The sequence below is a fragment of the Mesocricetus auratus genome, unplaced genomic scaffold (assembly GCF_017639785.1).
Source record: "Mesocricetus auratus isolate SY011 unplaced genomic scaffold, BCM_Maur_2.0 Super-Scaffold_100007, whole genome shotgun sequence".
In the NCBI taxonomy this organism is placed as follows: Eukaryota; Metazoa; Chordata; class Mammalia; order Rodentia; family Cricetidae; genus Mesocricetus; species Mesocricetus auratus.
The window spans coordinates 97,262,331-97,280,637 of record NW_024429191.1 but is presented as its reverse complement, the minus strand read 5'-3'; the positions used below and the strand labels follow the sequence as shown (position 1 = coordinate 97,280,637).

General features: G+C 52.9%; 4 protein-coding genes across 7 annotated transcripts; 3 read left to right on the top strand and 1 right to left on the bottom strand.

Moving 5' to 3' along the window:
* The first annotated feature begins 80 nt into the window (after positions 1-80).
* On the top strand, positions 81-2,494 carry Arl16 (ADP ribosylation factor like GTPase 16). 2 transcript variants are annotated; one of them, XM_005069815.4, is made up of 5 exons: positions 81-228; positions 353-411; positions 803-916; positions 1,634-1,749; positions 1,899-2,494. In XM_005069815.4, the coding sequence occupies exons 1-5, from the start codon at positions 168-170 to the stop codon at positions 2,068-2,070; spliced, it is 522 nt and encodes a 173-aa protein (XP_005069872.1). In that variant the 5' UTR covers positions 81-167; the 3' UTR covers positions 2,071-2,494. The 2 variants fall into 2 exon arrangements, with proteins under 2 accessions (XP_005069872.1, XP_021082674.1); XM_021227015.2 differs by lacking the exon at positions 81-228 and having other exon boundaries at positions 364-415.
* Positions 2,495-3,712: 1,218 nt separating this feature from the next.
* Ccdc137 (coiled-coil domain containing 137) lies at positions 3,713-9,854 on the bottom strand. Of its 2 annotated transcripts, none has more exons than XM_005070178.4 (6): positions 9,689-9,854; positions 9,041-9,174; positions 7,589-7,811; positions 6,182-6,264; positions 5,895-5,974; positions 3,713-5,706 (listed from the first exon to the last, which is right to left on the bottom strand). In XM_005070178.4, the coding sequence occupies exons 1-6, from the start codon at positions 9,820-9,822 to the stop codon at positions 5,491-5,493; spliced, it is 870 nt and encodes a 289-aa protein (XP_005070235.1). In that variant the 5' UTR covers positions 9,823-9,854; the 3' UTR covers positions 3,713-5,490. The 2 variants fall into 2 exon arrangements, with proteins under 2 accessions (XP_005070235.1, XP_040606110.1); XM_040750176.1 differs by lacking the exon at positions 9,689-9,854 and adding an exon at positions 9,564-9,683.
* Positions 9,855-9,872: 18 nt separating this feature from the next.
* On the top strand, positions 9,873-11,322 carry Oxld1 (oxidoreductase like domain containing 1). Of its 2 annotated transcripts, none has more exons than XM_013113187.3 (2): positions 9,873-10,009; positions 10,741-11,322. In XM_013113187.3, the coding sequence occupies exons 1-2, from the start codon at positions 9,947-9,949 to the stop codon at positions 11,161-11,163; spliced, it is 486 nt and encodes a 161-aa protein (XP_012968641.1). In that variant the 5' UTR covers positions 9,873-9,946; the 3' UTR covers positions 11,164-11,322. The 2 variants fall into 2 exon arrangements, with proteins under 2 accessions (XP_012968641.1, XP_012968640.1); XM_013113186.3 differs by having other exon boundaries at positions 9,905-10,126.
* A 981-nt stretch (positions 11,323-12,303) lies between these two features.
* Positions 12,304-17,220, top strand: Pde6g (phosphodiesterase 6G). Its single transcript, XM_040750177.1, has 4 exons — positions 12,304-12,467; positions 14,881-15,102; positions 16,213-16,253; positions 16,674-17,220. Exons 2-4 carry the CDS (start codon positions 14,957-14,959, stop codon positions 16,748-16,750), a joined length of 264 nt encoding a protein of 87 aa, XP_040606111.1. The 5' UTR covers positions 12,304-12,467; positions 14,881-14,956; the 3' UTR covers positions 16,751-17,220.
* The last annotated feature ends 1,087 nt before the right edge of the window (positions 17,221-18,307 follow it).

The following is an 18,307-nucleotide window of genomic DNA, read 5'->3' as shown; positions in this document are numbered from 1 at the left end:
CAAGCCGAGCCTCTGCGCGTGCTCGCTGACTCTGAGCGACCATTGGCCCGCTCGACCAACCAATGAACGCCTTGGAAGAGAGGGCTATCCAATGAAAGCTCAGCGGGGGCGGGCCTCACGGCGTCGTAGCTCCCAGGTACCGGTGCCCCGTTGGCCGGGACCGGGGGATGTGTCTGCTGCTCGGGGCTGCGGGAGTCGGCAAGACCCTGCTGGTGAAACGCCTGCAGAATATCCTTCCGCACCATGTGGGCGGGCGGGAGGGGAGGGCGCTGGCAGGGCGGGGGACACACCGGGCTTAACTCGGGACGGGGACTCCGCCCTACGCCGCACTCAGGCCCTTGACCGCCCGAACAGCTGAGCTCCGGAGACGGCAAGGGCGACCTGGGGGATCCGCCGCCGACGCGGCCCACGGTAGGTGTGTCCTCCTCTCTCTGGTCTGACCTGCAAAGCGCCTCGGGCTTTTTCCGGGTGGCAGCCGCGATGCCGGCGATCGGTGGGTCGGTTCGGGAGTTCCGACGCCGAACAGCTGGGTCTGCGGAGAACCCGGCGCCTGCCTTCCCGCGGGCACTGTTCTCTCCCCTCCCAAGGGACTGATCTCGCTGTCACCCCCGGGGTCCATCTCTGTGATTGACGTTGGTGGCCCGGAGCCCCCCAGAGAGTTGGTTTTCTTGGTGGCGAGCTCTGCTGAAGGGCTTGGAAGGTTGTCACTAATTATCACACCCACCCCCATCGCGGAGCTGCAGTCCAGGTACTGCGCTTACGCTGCTGTCAGTGCGTCCTGTTTTTGTTTTTTTCCCCACAGGTGGGCACCAACCTCACTGACATCGTGGCCCATAGGAAGATCACCATCCGGGAGCTCGGGGGTTGCATGAGCCCCATCTGGTCCAGTTACTATGGAAACTGCCATTCGCTCCTGGTGAGTCAGTCCTTGGAGCTTCTTGAGGGAGCAGTGTGTCTGTCTCCCTGAGTCGTCGAGTAGCAGACCCTGATCTGTATGATGGGCCCGGGTTTGGTGGGGTCTTTGCTGGCTGTGCTTAGGGAAACAGAACAGACGTAGGCTGCGTTTCCTGCTCCAGGAGGGCTGGCTGAAGGCACTGTTTGTTCTATGCCTTGATACCTGAATATGTCCAACATTCCCACATCCCTCTGATTGCCCCCATCCCCACAAGGAAGGGGCTCCAAATTCCGGGGATGGAGAACTTTATGTACTTAAAAAGACACCAGTGACGCCAAGCCATCCTCATACAACCTCCTTTGCCCGTTTCCAAAACCTTTTGCTTAAAAGCCACTCTGGGGCCGGGTGTGCAGCTCAGCAAATGGCTTGCCTAGCCACACGGTTCAATCTCCAGCATCATAAATGACCACTTTAATTTAAAAGGTTCTGTGCACTGGGCGTTTTGGTGGTGCACGCCTTTAATCCCAGCACTCAGGAGGCAGAGGCAGGTGGATCTCTGTGAGTTCGAGACCAGCCTGGTCAACAGGAGCTAGTTCCAGGATGGCCTCCAAAGCTACAGAGAAACCCTGTCTCGAAAAACCAAAATAAAATAAAAGGCTCTTCTTGAGCCACTTGTGCAATGCCCAGGTGGAGGGTGGGTCAGGAGAACCTTGTTAGCGTCTGTTTCCCTTTCCCTAGTTTGTGATGGATGCCTCCAACCCCACCCAGCTCTCTGCTTCCTGCGTGCTGCTCTTGGGTCTCCTTTCTGCAGAAGAACTTGCAAAAGCCTCGGTCCTGATACTCTTCAATAAAATGTATGGGTCTAGGGCAGAGGAAGGGTGGGGTGGTCCCCAAGCCTGGAACGTGGGATCCACAGTAGGGGAGGGGGTGGGGGGTGCAGCTGCGGGTAGGGCAAGTCTGCAGAAGTCACCCTCTGATGATGAAGTTGCCCCTTTAACTACAGTGACCTGCCCTGTTACATGACTGTGGAGGAAATGAAGTCATTAATCAGGCTTCCAGACATCATGGCTTGTGCCAAGCAGAAGGTTACCACAGCAGAAATAAGTGCCAGGGACGGCACTGGCTTGGCGGCGGTACTGCTCTGGCTCCAGGAGCAACACAAATCCAGCGGTTGACTGCAAGATGGAGGACCATGGCCGACCCACCCACCCGGTGCCTGGGAGACAAAGGACTCCATGACAGCCTCTGAAGGGTCTGTGCTGGCAGAAGCAGAGCCACCCAGTGTATATCCCTAAGGGACAGGGATTCTGTGCGGTGACCAGTCAGCAAGCACACACTGTACAGACACTGGCCATTTGGCCTCTGAACAGTGTTCCGAGGGCTGGGAGAGGACAGACCTGCAGAGTGCTGCTGGGACTCCCACCGGGAAACTCTGGACCTGTGCTTGAGAGCTTTGGACTGTACTGCTCCTCTTTTTTTTTTTTTTTTTGTAGTACAAGCTCTGCCCTTCTGAGCTTCCATTATTCTGACAGCGTTCCCCAGGAAAATTATGAATTTTTTATTATATTTATAAAATCCATTAAATTAATGGAGTATGAATAGGAATTGTGTCTCAAATGACAAACAAAAACCAGGGAGGATGTGGTGGTTCAGGCCTGTGGCTTGATCTGCTCAAGAAACCATAGTGGAAAGATCTTTTTTTTTTTTAAGATTTATTTATTTACTACATATACAGTGTTCTGCCAGAAGAGAGCACCAGATTGACTTGTAGATGGTTGTGAGCCACCATGTGGTTGCTGGGAATTGAACTCAGGATTCCTGGAAGAGCAGTCAGTGCTCTTAACCTTTGAGCCACCTCTCCAGCTCCTGGAAGGATCATTTTTTGAGCTCAGGAGTTAGGAACAACCCAACTTATCTCACAAAGACGAGGGTGTAGAGTGTATTTCCCAAGAGGCATGGGCTAGTCTGGGCTACACAAACACTGTCTCAAAAGACAAAAGGATGAGGCTCGACCTCGCCAGAAACAAGACTGGCTTCATGGTCCATTTGCTCAGTGAGCTTTTTTTTTTTTTTTAATTTTATTTATTTATTATGTATACAATCTTCTGCTTGTGTGCCAGCAGAGGGCACCAGATCTCATTCAAGGTGGTTGTGAGCCACCATATGGTTGCTGGGAATTGAACTCAGGACCTCTGGAAGAACAGTCAGTGCTCTTAACCTCTGAGCCATCTCTCCAGCCCTCAGTGAGCTTTTATTGCTCAATGATATGTATTGTGAGTTTCCACAGGTGGACATAAGAGGTACAGATGGTACACAGAAGGTGGTGACGTTCTGGTGGGACTTCACCAAACCAGCTTAATAGAGAACACTTAGTAAGTTGACCAATTGCATCAATGTGGTGAGCCTCATTTCAGCTCAAATCTGCTGAGAAGCACCTGCAGCCGAGTTACTAATATCAAGGTGCCTGCTTTTCAACCAGGACACAAAGTTGGAGAGGTCTGGGGAACCCCAGAGATATTCTGCCCTTCATAACATCAAGGCCTAATTTCAATGTGTGTCAGTACCTAGTCAGTACTGATCTAACAGTGCCGATGCCCCAGCCTATCAATATTTAAGACTGCTGCTCTGAAGGTCAGGAGTCCAAGATGGCAGCAAAGGCCAGGCCTGACCTTGGAGTAGGCAAGAGCTGTGATGTGCCCTTCCACAACTGAAGTGAGGAGAAGGGGAAAACTGTACTCAAGGAGGGACCACACCATCATCAGGTCTAAGCCTTCTGAAAAGGCATAAGCACAGAGCAGGAAAACAGTCCTTTTGGAATACAGCAGAGCTGGGGTTTATTTAGTGTGTTTAGACGAAGAGAAGCACCAAAAAAAAAAAACCTTAGGAGTTGGAGATGGCTCAAGGGTTACGAGCACTGCCCGCCCTTCCAGAGGCTGAGTTCAATTCCCAGCAACCACGGCTCACAGCTATTGAGATCTGGTGCCCTTTTCTGGCCTCCAGGCAATTTGCATGAACACTCAATATGCGATACATTTTTCTTTTTTTACATAAAGGCTTGGATGTGGGCTTCTTTAACAGAAGTTACAGAAAGAAAGACATACCCAAAGTGTGCAAGTGTGGCCTCTTTAAGGGAGGGTTAGCCAGAGCTCTTTAATGCAGTTTAGCTGGCTACAGAATTGGCCAGTTGTGCCTTAATTGGACAGTTACATTGCCTCTGAGAAGAACACAAAAGCCTACAGCTCAAATAACCGTGGCTCTTGGCCCTGGCAGATGCTTAGTGAGAAATCAAGTTCCCAATGCATCCAACTTGCTTGCTTCTGGCCCTTGTACTGGTGCGTGTGTCTAAGCATTCAGTCCCTGGATCAGAGAGCCACAGTCCAGACTTCAAAGAGAGCAAGACGTTAGTAAACTTCACACTGGAAAATACAAATTTGGAAAAGCAAGTGAAAGCACTTCGTGTGGGCACCAAGCTGCTTTGCTAGAAGGAAGCTCCTGGAAGGTCTGCCAGAGGCTGTGTGCTTCCCCAGCAGGGCCCAAGCCTAGCTCATTTGATGTCTACACGAGGTTTTTGTTTTTCAAGACAGGGTTTCTCTAACAGCTCTGGCTGTTACGGAACTCACCCTGTAAACCAGGCTGGCCTCAAACTCACAGAGATCCACCAGCCTCTGCCTCCTGAGTGCTGGGATTAAAGGTGTGCGCCACCACTGCCCGGCTGAGTTGTTTTGTTTTTTAAAAAGTCTCATGACTAAGACTGGCACTGAACTCCCAATTCTTCTGCCTCTACCTCCTAGGTGCGGGATTATAGGGCAGTACCACACTCCGGAGGTTGGATGAGTCTCAAGCTCTACTTCTCACTCTCATCAGGAGCTAGCATCATGTCCTCCCTCTTTTGGTACTATGGGAAACACACTCAACCAGATTCCATCCCTGGTCCTTTCTGAAGGCCTGCCCTATTCCCAGAGGCCTGTTACGCAGGACATGGACCTGCTTTCTTGACACTACTCTGCCCTTCCTATCACTGAAATCTGGTTTTTATGTGTATGCCTCAATGAGCTCAGCCAGTACTGACAGCCCATCTCTATTCAAACCAAACAGACTGGGGCTCTTGTCTCTTGTACAGACCCCAGCAGGCAAATACAGTGCTGACTGCCAGCCACCTGACTGATACACCTGCCCTAGGTGTATCTGCTCTTCCACTGTCCTGTTAACCTGCTTAGCACTGGACTGAACCCTGGGGAGCCTCTTAAGACAACAGGCTGACCTACATCAGCTGCTTCAGTAATCAGCCGGATTAGGGGATTGAGTCCTTTCTATGGTGGTCCTGAGACTTGTCTCGGAGTGAAGCTAGGCAAAGGGAAAACACCAGCCACCCGTCCCATCCGTGTCTCAGGCAAGTCTTGGGGGAACTTGCCGTGTAAGAGATGGAACTCCTTGGTGGTCACTCTTAGAAGGATGATCTTTCGGGGGCAGGGAAAGAAAAGCACCCCAGCCCCATAAAGAAAGTGTGTGCTCAGGCCCCCATCCAGGGATGAGCATCTGTGGTCTTTCCCCTTTTCAGGTCAGTTTCCAGGGGACTGGACCCCTGGGTCTCCGAGTCATGGACAAGTCTGGCGCTTTCTCTGAGAAGAGCTGCCGGGTGGCTGTGCGAGCGTCACTTCCTGCCGCTGCAGCTTCTTCAGGGCTCTGTACGCCTGCACAGCCCGTTCCCGCTCTTCCCCCAGGATCCGCTGGCGGGCCAGTGAGGTGGATGGAGTCGGGGACACACCACCAGCGCCCAAAAGCATCTTCAGCATTAGCGATTTCTTGCCAGGCTGAGAAAAGAGAGAGAAGGTTGTAGCACAAGCTCAGCTTAGGAGAAGACAGCAGAGGGCTTCTGCTGGCCCGGCAAGCTGACAGCCCTGTAAGAAGGTCCTGGGCCGCCGGGACATTCTTGCTCCCCAGCAGAAACAGGAATGGCCTTGCCCATCCCCACCCTCTGCATCCCGCGGTCCCCACGTACGGCATCTCTGCTTGTGCTCCTTCTGGGCTGGACTGTCAGGTCTGGGGGCTGCAGCACAACTTCTCCAAACTCCACAGTGTCTGCGAAGAGCGTGAACAGAGGCCGCCGTCCATGGAGCCCGTGTCATTTCTGACTCACCACCCACCCACCTTCCCTCTGAGGGCTTCAGAGCCTACTCATCCACTGGCCTCCTAGTGGTGAGCCTGGAAGAGCGCAGGGGTGCCACCAAGGAGGTGTAGGGGGGAGGAGGGGCCCTGTGGGGACTGCAGCTGCCGTGGGAAAGCTACCTTTCAGCAACTCCTGCTCCAGTCTGTCCACCGCTCTTGCCTCCTTTTTCTGCTGGGCTCTTTCAAGTCGCCGCTTCTGGAAGCTGGGAAGAAAACACGTGCTCCTCAGACTTGTAAGCTCTCGTTCCATCTTAGGGGCAGCAGAGGCCAGCCTGCCCTCAAGAGCTGCATCCAGCAGGCTCCCCAAGGGTCCCCAGGGAACAATGCAAAGTGTAGACAACTTTAGGTTGTCGAAAGGACGGCAAGGACGTGGCTAACTGCCTTAACGGTGAACAGGGCCACACCGCTGGGACCCATGGGCCAGCCACCTGCAACAACACACTCCATCCTGAATGGCAGCAGAGACTGGATCAAAGGGCCTTGCAAAGTACCATATGTGTGACACACTACACCTCTTTGTGAGCATTTGTAGACTACCGTGGCTTTGGGCTGGGCTTTGGCTCATGTGACTATAATATTAGGAGAAAGTAGAAAGCAGTATGATCACATCTTTGAAAGAATAAAAGGACACATGTTCCCTGTACTAGTGAAGAGGAAAAGTAGGCAATGCAGCCATTCTTGTTGGCCCTCTCTGGTCTGAACTCACAGCAGGCCCCCAACCTCAGGCTCCTGGATCCTGGAATGATAGGCACGAGACGCCATGCATGGTTGTAATTTTTCTTCAACTTTGATGAAAGCACAGACTTAGGCAAGAGAGAGAGGAGAAAGGAGAGGATGGAAAGAGAGAAGAGGAAAGAGAGACAGGAGAGGGAGGAGAGAAAAGAGGAGAGAGGGGAGAAAGAAGAGAGAGAGAGAGGAGAGGGAGATGGGAAAGAGAGAAGAGAGGGAGGAGAGGGAGAGAGAGAGAAAGAGAAGAGGGAGGAGAGAGGCAGAAGAGGAGAGAGACAGACAGAGACCCCAGACTGACTTTTCTGAAAGCCGTGATTATTGCATCTAAATAAACAATAAATGTTTTTGCCTGCACACAAGCCAGGGGTAGCCGGAGCAGGAGGTGACAGAGTAGGTTGGGGGACTCTATGCTTCTACTGGTTGGACACCACCCCTATGGATGACACAAGAGCACAACTGAACATGGCAGTGGCATTAACTCCTCTTTATAGTCAAGGACACCGGGCCAAGAAGGTACAGAACTTGCCCAAAGAAGACAGACTCAAGTCTCTTTCAAGCCAAGGGGAACACCAGAGACAAACTCAGTACAGAGCAGGTGACAGCCTCCTCCCCCCTGGGTCATTCCACAAGGGTGAGTGGTTCCACTGGGACAATATCTTAACACCCAGCAGGCTCCCCCACAGCAGACAGACACCAAGCTTGTCCTTTCCCAATTTCTACAGCAGTGCGCCCAAGGCAGACAAAGACCCCTGCCTGTCCAGTTCTCCCTGTCACCAGAAGCCTCCAGGCTCAACTCACGCTTTCTTCCGTTCAGACTTCTCCTTCTTGGGAGCCTCCTGCACCTCTGGCTGCCGAGCGGCCTGGTTCTTGCTAAGGAACAGCACATGCTGGGTCTCCTGCTCCATGCGATGGACATAGGCCGCGTCAGACTCCCCCTTCCTCTGCTTGAACTTGGGGACCTCGATGTCTGGCTCTTCTCCCTTTGCTTCCTTTTCCAAGGTCTTCTTGAAAGTCACCTGGGCTGAGGACAGAGGACACCCAGAGCAGGTGTAAGACGAGGCTCAGGTCAGAGAGGCTGGTGACAGGTTAGGCAGCTCATGACCACTTCCCCTCCGTCAGCCACAAGAAAGGGAGACCAGAGCAGATCTACAGCATTCCGTTCAGGGCAGCCCTACAGATATGATCTCACGAAAAGATGCCCACTGCCCACACAGGTGAACAAAGAAACCAGAGCATCCAGCACGGTGGCAAACACCTGTAATCCTAGCACTAAAGAGGCAGAGGGGCAGATGGACCTCTGTGAGTTCAAGGCCACTGGCACTTTTCTACAAAGCGAGTTCCAGAACAGCCAAGACTGCTATACAGAGAAACCCTATCTCAAAAAACCAAAGCCAAAACCAAAACATGGCCTTTAATCCCAACACTCCAGAGGCAGAGGCAGGAGGATATCTCTGACTTTGAGGCTAGCCTGGTCTACCAAGTGAGTTCCAGGACAGCCAGGGCTACACTGAGAAACCTTGCCTCGAAAAACAAAAACACACAAGTGACACTGGAGAGATAGATAGCTCAGCTACTAAGAATATGTACTCCTCATGCTGGGGAGGTGGTTCAGAGGTTAAGAGCACTGGCTTCTCTTCCAGAGGTCCTGAGTTCAATTCCCAGCACCCACCAGGTAGCTTCCAACCATCCATAATGAGATCTGGTGCCCCTTCTGTCATGCAGGCATACATACAGGCAAAACACTGTATACATAATAAATAATTTTTTTTAAAAATTAAAAAAAGGCTGGGCGGTGGTGGTGCACGCCTTTAATCCCAGCACTCGGGAGGCAGAGGCAGGCAGATCTCTGTGAGTTTGAGGCTGGGCTGGACCGACAGCCTCCAAAACAATACAGAGGAACCCTGTCTCGTAAAAACAAAAATAAATAAATAAATAAAAATAAAAATTTAAAAAAGGACATATGCTCCTCAAGGACTTGGGTTTGGCTCCCCAGCAGCCACATTGGGCACCAAAGCCTATGACCCCAGCTCCAGGGGATCCAGCATCCTCTCCTGACCTCCTATAGCAACTGCATGCACATTCCTCCCTACCAGTCACGCTTACATGTACATAATTAAAAATAAAATCTCAAAAGTGCAGCGCGGTGAACTATTCCCATACTCTGCACTCCTGCCTCTAAGTATTTGGACAACTGGATGGGTTCAGGCATAGGTGGTAGGCTGGTGTCTAGCAAGGGTTATGCATACATACCCTCCTTCTTTCTCTTCTTGTTACTCAGCGGCTTTTTCATCTCCTGTCGGCTCCTCATTATCTCTCGGAGCCGGAAAGGAATTTCTTGCTCATCCTGGTTCTTGGGCTTGCAATTCACTTTCTTCTTTTCTTTGCTGGAAAGATAAACCCAGGAGTGAGGCCCTTGCCTAGTACAACACAGCAGAAACAAACATTACGTCTGTAAAGAAGCGGTGAAGGAGACGGGCTGTGGTGGTGCACGCCTTTAATCCCAGCGCTCAGGAGGCAGAGGCAGGCGGATCTCTGTGAGTTCGAGACCAGCCTGGTCAGCAAGAGCTAGTTCCAGGACACCCTCCAAAGTTACAGAGAAACCCTGTCTCGAAAAACCAAAAAAAAAAAAAAAAGGAGCGGTGCAGAGTCCATGAACATACAGAGGGGTCCTCGCCTCACCCTTGACCCAGGCTGCCTTGGACTGGATTTTCTCAGCATGCCAAGGCAAAAGGAACTACGAAAACCCAAGCAGGCGGCAGCCACGACCTCGTACCTCATGGCCTCACGAGAAACTTGAGACACTCAGCTCCGTTCATTCAACACATGGCTGAGCGTGCACCCGGGCTGATTCAGGTAGAAAAGCTCCCAACTGGGTCCTGTCCCGGGGATCACACCCACCTGCGCTGTCCCGGCCATGAGGCAGAGCGCTGCTGTCCGTGCGACTGCTGCTGCCGTCGAGCGTGCAGCTGTCCGGGGCCTCTAAGACCCGCAGACCGGGAGGTCGCCACGGCTGCGCGCCCAGGTCTAGCCATCGTTACTCCAGGAACTCCACGCACGAAGCCACTTCCGCCCTCTTGCAAGACCCCGCCCCGTGAGCATCACTTCCGCTTCCTGCGCTCCTTCCCAAGCTCATTGGCCTCCGCGTCTGCACCGGCGATGGGGATTCTGCTGCAGAACCTGGCCCGGGGAGGACGGGTGGGCGCTGCGCTCTGTTCCTGGGCAAGTACTCGCGGGCCCAGCGGGCCGCAGCGTCCCAGCCGGGGTGCGGGAAGCCTTTCGCGCAGCCGGGGTGTCCCAAGGTGTCCGAGAGGCCAGCCAACCCTAGGAGGAGTCACGGTCAGCGCGCTCACTGAGGTTTCTACAGGTTGGGGCCCCAGATGAGTTAGTGGGCAAACACATTCATTGCAAGAGTCCCAGCTAGTGACCATCGTCACGGGTGAGCATCAGACCCAAGGGTCTCTGAGGCGTTAGAGACGGAGAATGGGGTGACCCGATATACTTTGAGCTTGTCCTGTGAAGTGATTGATGGAAGATGCAGGACTCAGGCCGATGCGGATAGTTAGCATGGCCAGAGGAGGCGAGCTTACTTAAAACTGGCCGATGAGGGTCAGCTGGCTCTGTGACCGTCCCCTCATCCTGTCCAGAATCAGACATCTATCCAGTAGTCTGATCTAGAGCTGTTCCCCTTGCAGTCGTTTGGAGCTCAGGCCCAGTGCCTGACACCGAAACAGGCCCTTAGCAAGTTTCCTCTCATACCAACCTACACGCCCATTTCACAGACAGGGAAACAGTATACAGAAGTGAAATACAGTAACTTGTCCACGGTCCTGCAGGAAGGGAGCAGGCTGAGAAGGACGTTGAGCCACTGGTCCAGTGCTAGGAAGGGTGAACATTCCCCAGTGCCTTAACAGCTTCCCGGAAGAGTCACACTGAGTATCCCATGTTCGCAGGGGACACAACAGTTCTCCAGCTGGGACTGCTGGCAGGGTCTTCCCCGAGGAAGACACAGTGTTCCTCACGGACACCAGGCTCCCGCGCAAGCCACGGTTAGCTGCCGAACGTTGGGGATGGACCACAGGGAGGAAGGTTTCCAAGCAGGTGCAAAGGATGACAGGGATCCAAAGGCCTCCCCGCCCCCCGAGAACCTCATAAGACCCCCGTGCTCTCTGTCACCCGAGCTCCAGCCTCCAACGAACTGCTGCATGAGTGGCTGTCCTAACTGCGTGTGGGTAGATTATGCAGACGCCCTGCTGAGGCACTACCAGGACGGTGGGCAGCAGGCCCTGGCCGTCCTAGAGGAACATGTAACTGACGAGAACCTCAAGGCCTTCCTCAGAATGGAGATCCGGCTCCGCATGCAAAGTGGAGGCTGAGCCAGTTTACCTGGGACTCCTTGCCATGGACAGAAGCTGCCCCTAAGAAGCAGCAGGGCCACCTTTGTTCTTGCGTCTGGAAAACTCCACATATCTGCCAGGTATAGGAATTACCATATAACAGCTTCACCTCCAAATAAATTCTCTGTGACAACCCAATTGTGTTGTCTTTCTGCCTGTGTTGTCAAATAAAGCATACATAGGCTGGCTGTTTGTCCCAGCTTTCCTCACCCATGAAAATGAACCAAAACCCCTGTCTCCCTGAATATTCTGTGACAGGAGCACCTCCAGGCCCCCGTGTACCTGTGATGTCCTGCTGACCGTAAACTCTGGTTCCCATCTGTGTGATAAATGAGGACCATCATGTAGGAGGGGCCTAGCTGCTCCCTGTCTCCTGCTGGGTCCTGGGGAGATGTTCTTTAAACCATGTGGTAATTTAGGGTCATCTCTTAGAGTTGTGAGCACTGCTAGAAACCAAGGCAGTTGGGGCATCAAGCCCCAGAACCAGCGGCAAGGACTGAGGTTAAATGTATGTGTCCCGGGGCTGGAGAGGTGGCTCAGAGGTTAAGAGCACTGACTGCTCTTCCAGAGGTCCTGAGTTCAATTCCCAGCAACCACATGGTGGCTCGCAACCATCTACAATTCAATCTGGTGCCCTCTTCTGGCATGTAGACAAACTGTATGTCATAAATAAATAAATTAAAAAAAATAAATAAAACACAGGCTTTTTAAAAAAAAATGTATGTGTCCCACCTACTTTGTTTAAGGGGAAAGCTAGGATTATAGAGTGACTTCCTGTTGGGTTTGAGCTGATAAATAGGGCTTTTTCCATGTTTAGTGTCTTACTAAACCTGTGACAAAACTAAGACCAGAGAGAGCAGGGGCACTCTGCTAGTGGGTGACAGGTCACATTTCAGACTGACATCTTGGACAGATAATATGTGTCATCCGAAGGACTCAGCAGAGGCTGGGCCCAGATAAACACGACAATGGTGACAGCACCTGCTAGGTCCCAGACATTGGTGTAGTTCTTTACTCTGGATTGAAACATGTCCTCCTGAAAAGAGGTTCACAAGACAGTTGGTTTTCCAGAGTTTCTCCGCCTTGGCTGCACCTGAACCCCTCCTGCCCACCCCCAGCATCCCCAGTGGCTCCATCAAGGCCCGGCAATCTCATTAGTGTAGCGTCAGAGAAGAGAGACATAATCCGCTCACCAGGAGGGGGATAAATTCCTAGGCCACAGTTCTGTTGACCCAGGCCAGCTAACGGGAACCTGTGGCTCCCTGAGACCTGTCCAGTGCTTGGTGAGTAGTGACACCTCTTGTTGCCCTTTCTGACAGCCAGGAGTCTGCTGGTTCAGAGTTGGGGGTCAGGGGAAGCCAACAGGCTTTCACCACCTCTGCAGAGCTCTGAGTCTTTAGAAGCTTGTCCCCTTTCCCTGTCCTTGGAAGAGGACATCCTGCCAGCCACCTCCTCCGCTTCCTCACAATGTCAAACGGTAGTGCCTGTTTCCAAGGCCAGCCACCCGATCATACAACTGAATGGCGCCAGCTTCAGATCAGTCTGGGTTAGGCTTCTCAGGCATGGTTTCCACGGAGACAGCACTGATCACCGGAGCTCTGTTGGGGGGGGGTTCATGGCCTTTGGTTAGAGACATGTTTTACCACTGGGAAGTAAGGGATGGGTGCCTCAGGACTGAGCAGCCTGAGTGTAGTAATTTAAAAAGCGGCAGGAGAGAGAAAGATGATGCCACTCAACAGAGCTCACGTGGATGAGGTTTTTTTTTTCAATTAGGGGAAAGTGAATGGGAAAAGGGGGGAAGGGAGTGGGGAGCATGGCCTCTGGGAGCAGGAGCAGCAGAAGAGAAGAGAGTGGAGAGACAAGAAGAGAGAGAGAGAGAGAGAGAGAGAGAGAGAGAGAGAGAGAGAGAGAGAGAGAGGATGGGAGGTGGGCAGGGCCCTTTTAAAAGGGAACATAGTGAATGTGCATAGAAGGTGCTCTTAGTGGCTGCAGCTGAGGGCGTATCATGTCAGAACCCCAAGGGCAGGCCAATACAGACGCTTGAATACTGAGTCCAGGTTCCGAGGCTGGTGCTGGCTTCAGGGGCAAAGGCAGAACCTAGGAAGGGTAGGGGGAGCTGCTGAGATTCTTGTGGACGTTGCCTACAACAGACTTGTCCTTGTCTACTGACTATCTCAGCCCTGATGATCCAGCAGAACACTGACAGTGGCTTAAGGCTGGATCAGCGCTATACCACGTAGGACTGAGGACAGAAAGGAGCCTCTAAGAGGCAGTCCCTTGGACACCTAAGGGTCGGGGCAGCACCTCCTGTCTGCATCACCCTTATTCAGCAGCATGTGAGGTTTATGCAGCTTCCTAGAAACTCTGGGAGATTAGGAGTCTCCTTCAGGTGCTAAGAGGATTTCAGAAAGCTGTGCTGTCCTTGGCAAAGTCGCTGGGGCTTAGGGCTCTTAGGGAGAGGAGGAGGGACCATCGTGTATAGTGTGCCCTAGGTTGTGGCCTGATACAGGACGGCAGAGTCCTCAGGTGATATGTAACCAAGGACAATCTCCAAGCCGGTGAGCAGCCTAAGGGAAGAATCCCAGGGTAACTGCTCTCCCTGAGACCTGCCTCTGGCTCCACCCTCTGAAATGGAGCCCTGAAAGTGAGGGGCACCCAGCTTAACGGTTTCTGGGTCAAAGACAGACCCCTTCCTTGGGGCCTCTGTGCACCATTTTATCAGCACCAAGTCCAACCCCAAGGGGAAGATAATAAGTCAAACCAGCAAGTACATAAACAAGAACAAACATACTTAAAGGGGCATGTAAATAAATGAGGAATTTAGCCAGAATGTGATATGAAGAAATAAATTAAGGCAGAGGCAGGTGGATCTCTGTGAGTTCGAGGCCACCCTGGTCTCCAGAGCGAGAATCAGGGCAGCCTCCAAAGCAATACAGAGAAACCCTGTCTTGAAAGAAACCAAAAAAAAATTTTAAAAAGAAATAAACTAGGACCTGGGAACGTAGAATGACATGAGGTAGAGTCCGCGGAGGCCTTCCTGAGAAGGGACCCGCCACCAGTGACAGCAGCCAGGGCTGCTCACTTGGAAGAGATGGTGAGAGGCTGTGGGGAAATCGCTTGCAGGATCAAGAAGGGGTGTCCTTTTGTTTGCCAATCCCAGGAGTCCTCAGAAGGCTTTCCACAGAGTGGCATGGCTGGGTCAGATTCCGGGGGATGAGAAGGAGGGAGGGCGCAGGCATCAAGGGTGTCCAAGGGGAGGTAGTAAAAAGCCCTGGTGCCAGGCAGTGGTGGCGCACGCCTTTAATCCCAGCACTCGGGAGGCAGAGGCAGGCGGATCTCTGTGAGTTCGAGGCCAGGCTGGACCGACAGCCTCCAAAACAATACAGAGAAACCCTGTCTCGTAAAAAAAAAAAAATCCCTGGTTTGTGATGTGGTGGTGGGGGCAGCAAAAAGGGTGTGTTTGATGTGAGTCAGGAGTATGGGATGGGCACAAGGGAGTTCGTAAGTGGCTTGAGGCTGCTACCAGTGGGAGGTGCCTGATGGTGCCAGGAGAGAATGCGGGGAAGCCCGGGTGGGCTCCCTGCAGTGGAGACAGCTGTCTCAGGGTGGCTCCTGGGTGTCAGGCCCTCTGCTCCTAAGGTTGGCAGGGAAGAGCAAGGGCTAATGGGGATCCCTCATCTGTCTGGTCTGCCCCAGCCTGCATGAGGAGTCCAGCCCAGCCTGACCGAGTCCAGAAGCTAAGGGTCACTGCTGTGTCTCTGCCACCCTCACCATGAACCTGGAGCCACCCAAGGCCGAGATCCGGTCAGCCACACGGGTTATAGGAGGACCGGTCACCCCCAGGAAAGGACCACCTAAGTTCAAGCAACGGCAAACCAGGCAGTTCAAGAGCAAGCCCCCCAAGAAGGGCGTCCAAGGGTAAGCAAACAGCGGAGGGGAACCTTTCACAGAAGGAACACTCCTCCCGGGCTTCCTGGGAGGACAAGGTGGAGGCTGGGGTTGGGCTCCACCCATGGTTCCTTGCAGCAGTTTGTCTTCGTTCTGATGAATGGGGGGGACCCAGGAGCTGGTTTTGGGGAGCCAGGGACCTACTATTTACACCAGGTGCTGCATGTAGCCAGGCAGGTCTGGAAAGCAGGCCACCCGAATCTCCTCAGGGATATGTGTGCACCCCCACCATATTCACCTGTGAACACTTAACAGACATCACCTTAACCAATTTTCTGTTGTTATGACAAAATAACGGGACACGGATACTTTGTGCAGAGAGGATTTATTGTGTGCACGGTTTGTTTTGGACTCTGGTAAAGACCCTGTGACTATATCACAACCTAGAGGATGGTGTCATGGCAGAGTGCTGTAAAAACAGACATCGTCTGTAGGCAGAGAAAACAGCAGCCAGGTGTTGGTGACGCGCACCTTTGATCCCAGCCCTCGGGAGGCAGAGGCAGGTGGATCTCTGTGAGTTCGAGGTCGGCCTGGTCTACAAAGCTACACAGAGAGAAACCCCCATCTCGAAACATAGAAAGCAGGGAGGAGCCAGCCTTTCCCTCACAGCCACCACGTCTGTGGAGTTGTCACCCTGTCCAACAACAGCACCAGCCCACGGTCATGTTCCCTTGTGGTCCAGTCACGCTCTGCTTGGCATCCCTCCTGAAGACACACCGCCTCTCAATACTGTTGCACACCACACCAGGAGACTAGTTCCCAGCATGTGTCCCAGCATGTGGGACACACCACAGCCGGCACATTGAGACACACACACACACACACACACACACACACACACACACACGGCACCCTCACACTCACTCACACGCTCCATGCCACGCGGCTGCAGAGAGGCGCAGCCCATACCCACCCAGGAACACTGGGTACCCTGGGCTCACTCTTCCCTTAACTAGCCCCATGCTGGCGGAAGGGAGCCCAGACCCTGCCCAGGAGCAGATGTTGGGGAGGAAGTCTGGTATGCAGCGGTGGCTAGGTCTATACCTGGAGACAGCGTCCTTGACCACTCTGTCCTTGCAGGTTTGGGGATGACATCCCTGGAATGGAAGGCCTGGGAACAGGTATGGCGACTCAGGGTTGTTGCATGTGGACAGCCCTCCTAAGTCCGCTACATCCCTCAGATACACTCCCACAGCTCCCAGGTTCCTCTCTTCACTGCCTCCCATCCTAGTCCCCTGTTTGTCTCCCAACATCAGACTTCAGACCCCATTGAGGGGTGGTTCCCGTGGGGTAGGTTCTCGAAAGCACAGAAGAAACTTGTTTGCTGCTCCTTCCTGCATTTTTCCCTTCAGCCCCTGGTCTTTCCACTTTCTTCTCAACTGGAGGCAGGACCCCTCCTTAGGAGGAAGATTTGCAGTCAGAGTTTAAGCTCTCATCCTAGGGAGGCATGGATTTTTATGTGGGGAGTGAAAAAGCAAGGGGACAGGAATGGGGGTGGTCCCGGGGCCATGGAGTCCTCTTTAATCCCACCTTTCCTGCAGACATCACTGTCATCTGCCCTTGGGAGGCCTTCAACCACCTGGAGCTGCATGAGCTGGCCCAGTACGGCATCATTTAGTCAATCTCTGTGGAAGAGGCCTGATGAAGATCCACTCTACCCCACCACCCTCTGTAAGCCCTGTCCAGGACCCCTTCCCAAACCCAAGCCTGAGTCCCTAGCTAGGTTGCCCCTGGCCTCCGGGTGGGACAACTTCACACCCTGACACCAGCTACCAAGAGCCCCCCAGCCTCCTGCAGGATGCTCTGCTGACCCTGAAGTCACTGCTCAGGAGGAAGAAGGGAGGGGGGAACCTGACCCTCTTGTAGCTGGAATGCAGGAATGGACTCTCCAATAATGTTTCCCTGAACTGCCTACTGTCATGAGAATGTTCCTCTGCCCTGCAGCCCTTCCGGATGGGTGTCTTGGATTGGGACACTGTCCTGGGGTGACGTGGCGAGAGACACTGAGGCTGTTCCCCCCATTATGCCAGCCTTCCCTACATACTCTGTCCCTTGTCCCTATTTCAAAATAAAATTAGCGTGCCCTTGCTTACCTGGGGTTCACTGATGGAGTACTCCATCTACGGTAGGGCTGCTTTATCTGCCCCATGGAGGAAGGTTCAGGGCAGGTGGGAGTAGGAGACACTGGCAGGAAAGAGAAGTAGGAAACCCCCATTGACGGGCTGGGGAGATGGCTCAGTGGTTTGTTTGTTTACTTTTTGTTTTTCGAGACAGGGTTTCTCTGTATTGTTTTGGAGGCTGTCCCGGATGGCCTCGAACTCACAGAAATCTGCCTGCCTCTGCCTCCCAAGTGCTGGGACTAAAGGTGTGTGCCACCAACGCCCGTTGGCTCAGTAGTTAAGAGCACTGGCTGCTTTTCCAAAGGACCCCGGGTTCAATTCCCAGTGCCCACACGGCAGCTCACAACTGTCTGTAACTCCTGTTCCAGGGCATCCAATACCTTCCTAAAGACATTCATGCAGGCAAAATGCATTCATGCAGGCAAAACACAGATGTACATAAAATAAATGATTTAAAAAAAATCTCCCGTTGAACACACACACTCCACAGAGGTTCTGATCACATACTTCGCAGAGGCTCTGGATGGAAGCCCGGCTCTGACCCTCACTCCTGGTGGCCATAGCTAATGAAGCAGACTCTCTAAGAAGGTAGGAAAGGCCAAAAACTAGAAACCTAAACACAGCCGGGCGTTGGTGGCGCACGCCTTTAATCCCAGCACTCGGGAGGCAGAGGCAGGCGGATCTCTGTGAGTTCGAGGCCAGCCTGGTCTACAGAGCGAGTTCCAGGACAGCCTCCAAAGCCACAGAGAAACCCTGTCTTGAAAAACCAAAAAAAAAAAAAAAAAAAAAAAAAAAAGAAACCTAAACACAGTCACCTAAGAGGAGCCCCATGGCCCAGCCAGTCCATCCTAAGACTGGGCACCCCCAGTAATCTGAGGATTCCGCACATAGAGGTAAGGCATATAGGCTCACACCTGGGCAAGCTCACCCTGAAGCACCCACAATTCTTAGGATAAATGTATGTTTATCCCTTTGAATGGCCAGAAAATGGCTTTCAGAAGGGCCCTATGTGCTGGGTATTTTGGTGCAGGGCTGTAATTCCAGCCTTGTGAGCA

What these genes read in the sequence shown, in the direction of transcription:
- Arl16 (XM_005069815.4), top strand. Translation starts at nt 168, where the DNA reads ATGTGTCTGCTGCTCGGGGCTGCGGGAGTCGGCAAGACCCTGCTGGTG. An exon ending in CGCCGCCGACGCGGCCCACG is followed by an intron (nt 412 to 802) that starts GTAGGTGTGTCC and finishes TTTTCCCCACAG; the next exon opens with GTGGGCACCAACCTCACTGA. An exon ending in GAAACTGCCATTCGCTCCTG is followed by an intron (nt 917 to 1,633) that starts GTGAGTCAGTCC and finishes CCCTTTCCCTAG; the next exon opens with TTTGTGATGGATGCCTCCAA.
- Ccdc137 (XM_005070178.4), bottom strand. Translation starts at nt 9,822, where the DNA reads ATGGCTAGACCTGGGCGCGCAGCCGTGGCGACCTCCCGGTCTGCGGGT. An exon ending in TCATGGCCGGGACAGCGCAG is followed by an intron (nt 9,175 to 9,688) that starts GTGGGTGTGATC and finishes TTATCTTTCCAG; the next exon opens with CAAAGAAAAGAAGAAAGTGA. An exon ending in AAGTCTGAACGGAAGAAAGC is followed by an intron (nt 6,265 to 7,588) that starts GTGAGTTGAGCC and finishes TTTTCTTCCCAG; the next exon opens with CTTCCAGAAGCGGCGACTTG.
- Oxld1 (XM_013113186.3), top strand. Translation starts at nt 9,947, where the DNA reads ATGGGGATTCTGCTGCAGAACCTGGCCCGGGGAGGACGGGTGGGCGCT. An exon ending in CAACCCTAGGAGGAGTCACG is followed by an intron (nt 10,127 to 10,740) that starts GTCAGCGCGCTC and finishes CCATGTTCGCAG; the next exon opens with GGGACACAACAGTTCTCCAG.
- Pde6g (XM_040750177.1), top strand. Translation starts at nt 14,957, where the DNA reads ATGAACCTGGAGCCACCCAAGGCCGAGATCCGGTCAGCCACACGGGTT. An exon ending in CCCAAGAAGGGCGTCCAAGG is followed by an intron (nt 15,103 to 16,212) that starts GTAAGCAAACAG and finishes CTGTCCTTGCAG; the next exon opens with GTTTGGGGATGACATCCCTG. An exon ending in AATGGAAGGCCTGGGAACAG is followed by an intron (nt 16,254 to 16,673) that starts GTATGGCGACTC and finishes CCTTTCCTGCAG; the next exon opens with ACATCACTGTCATCTGCCCT.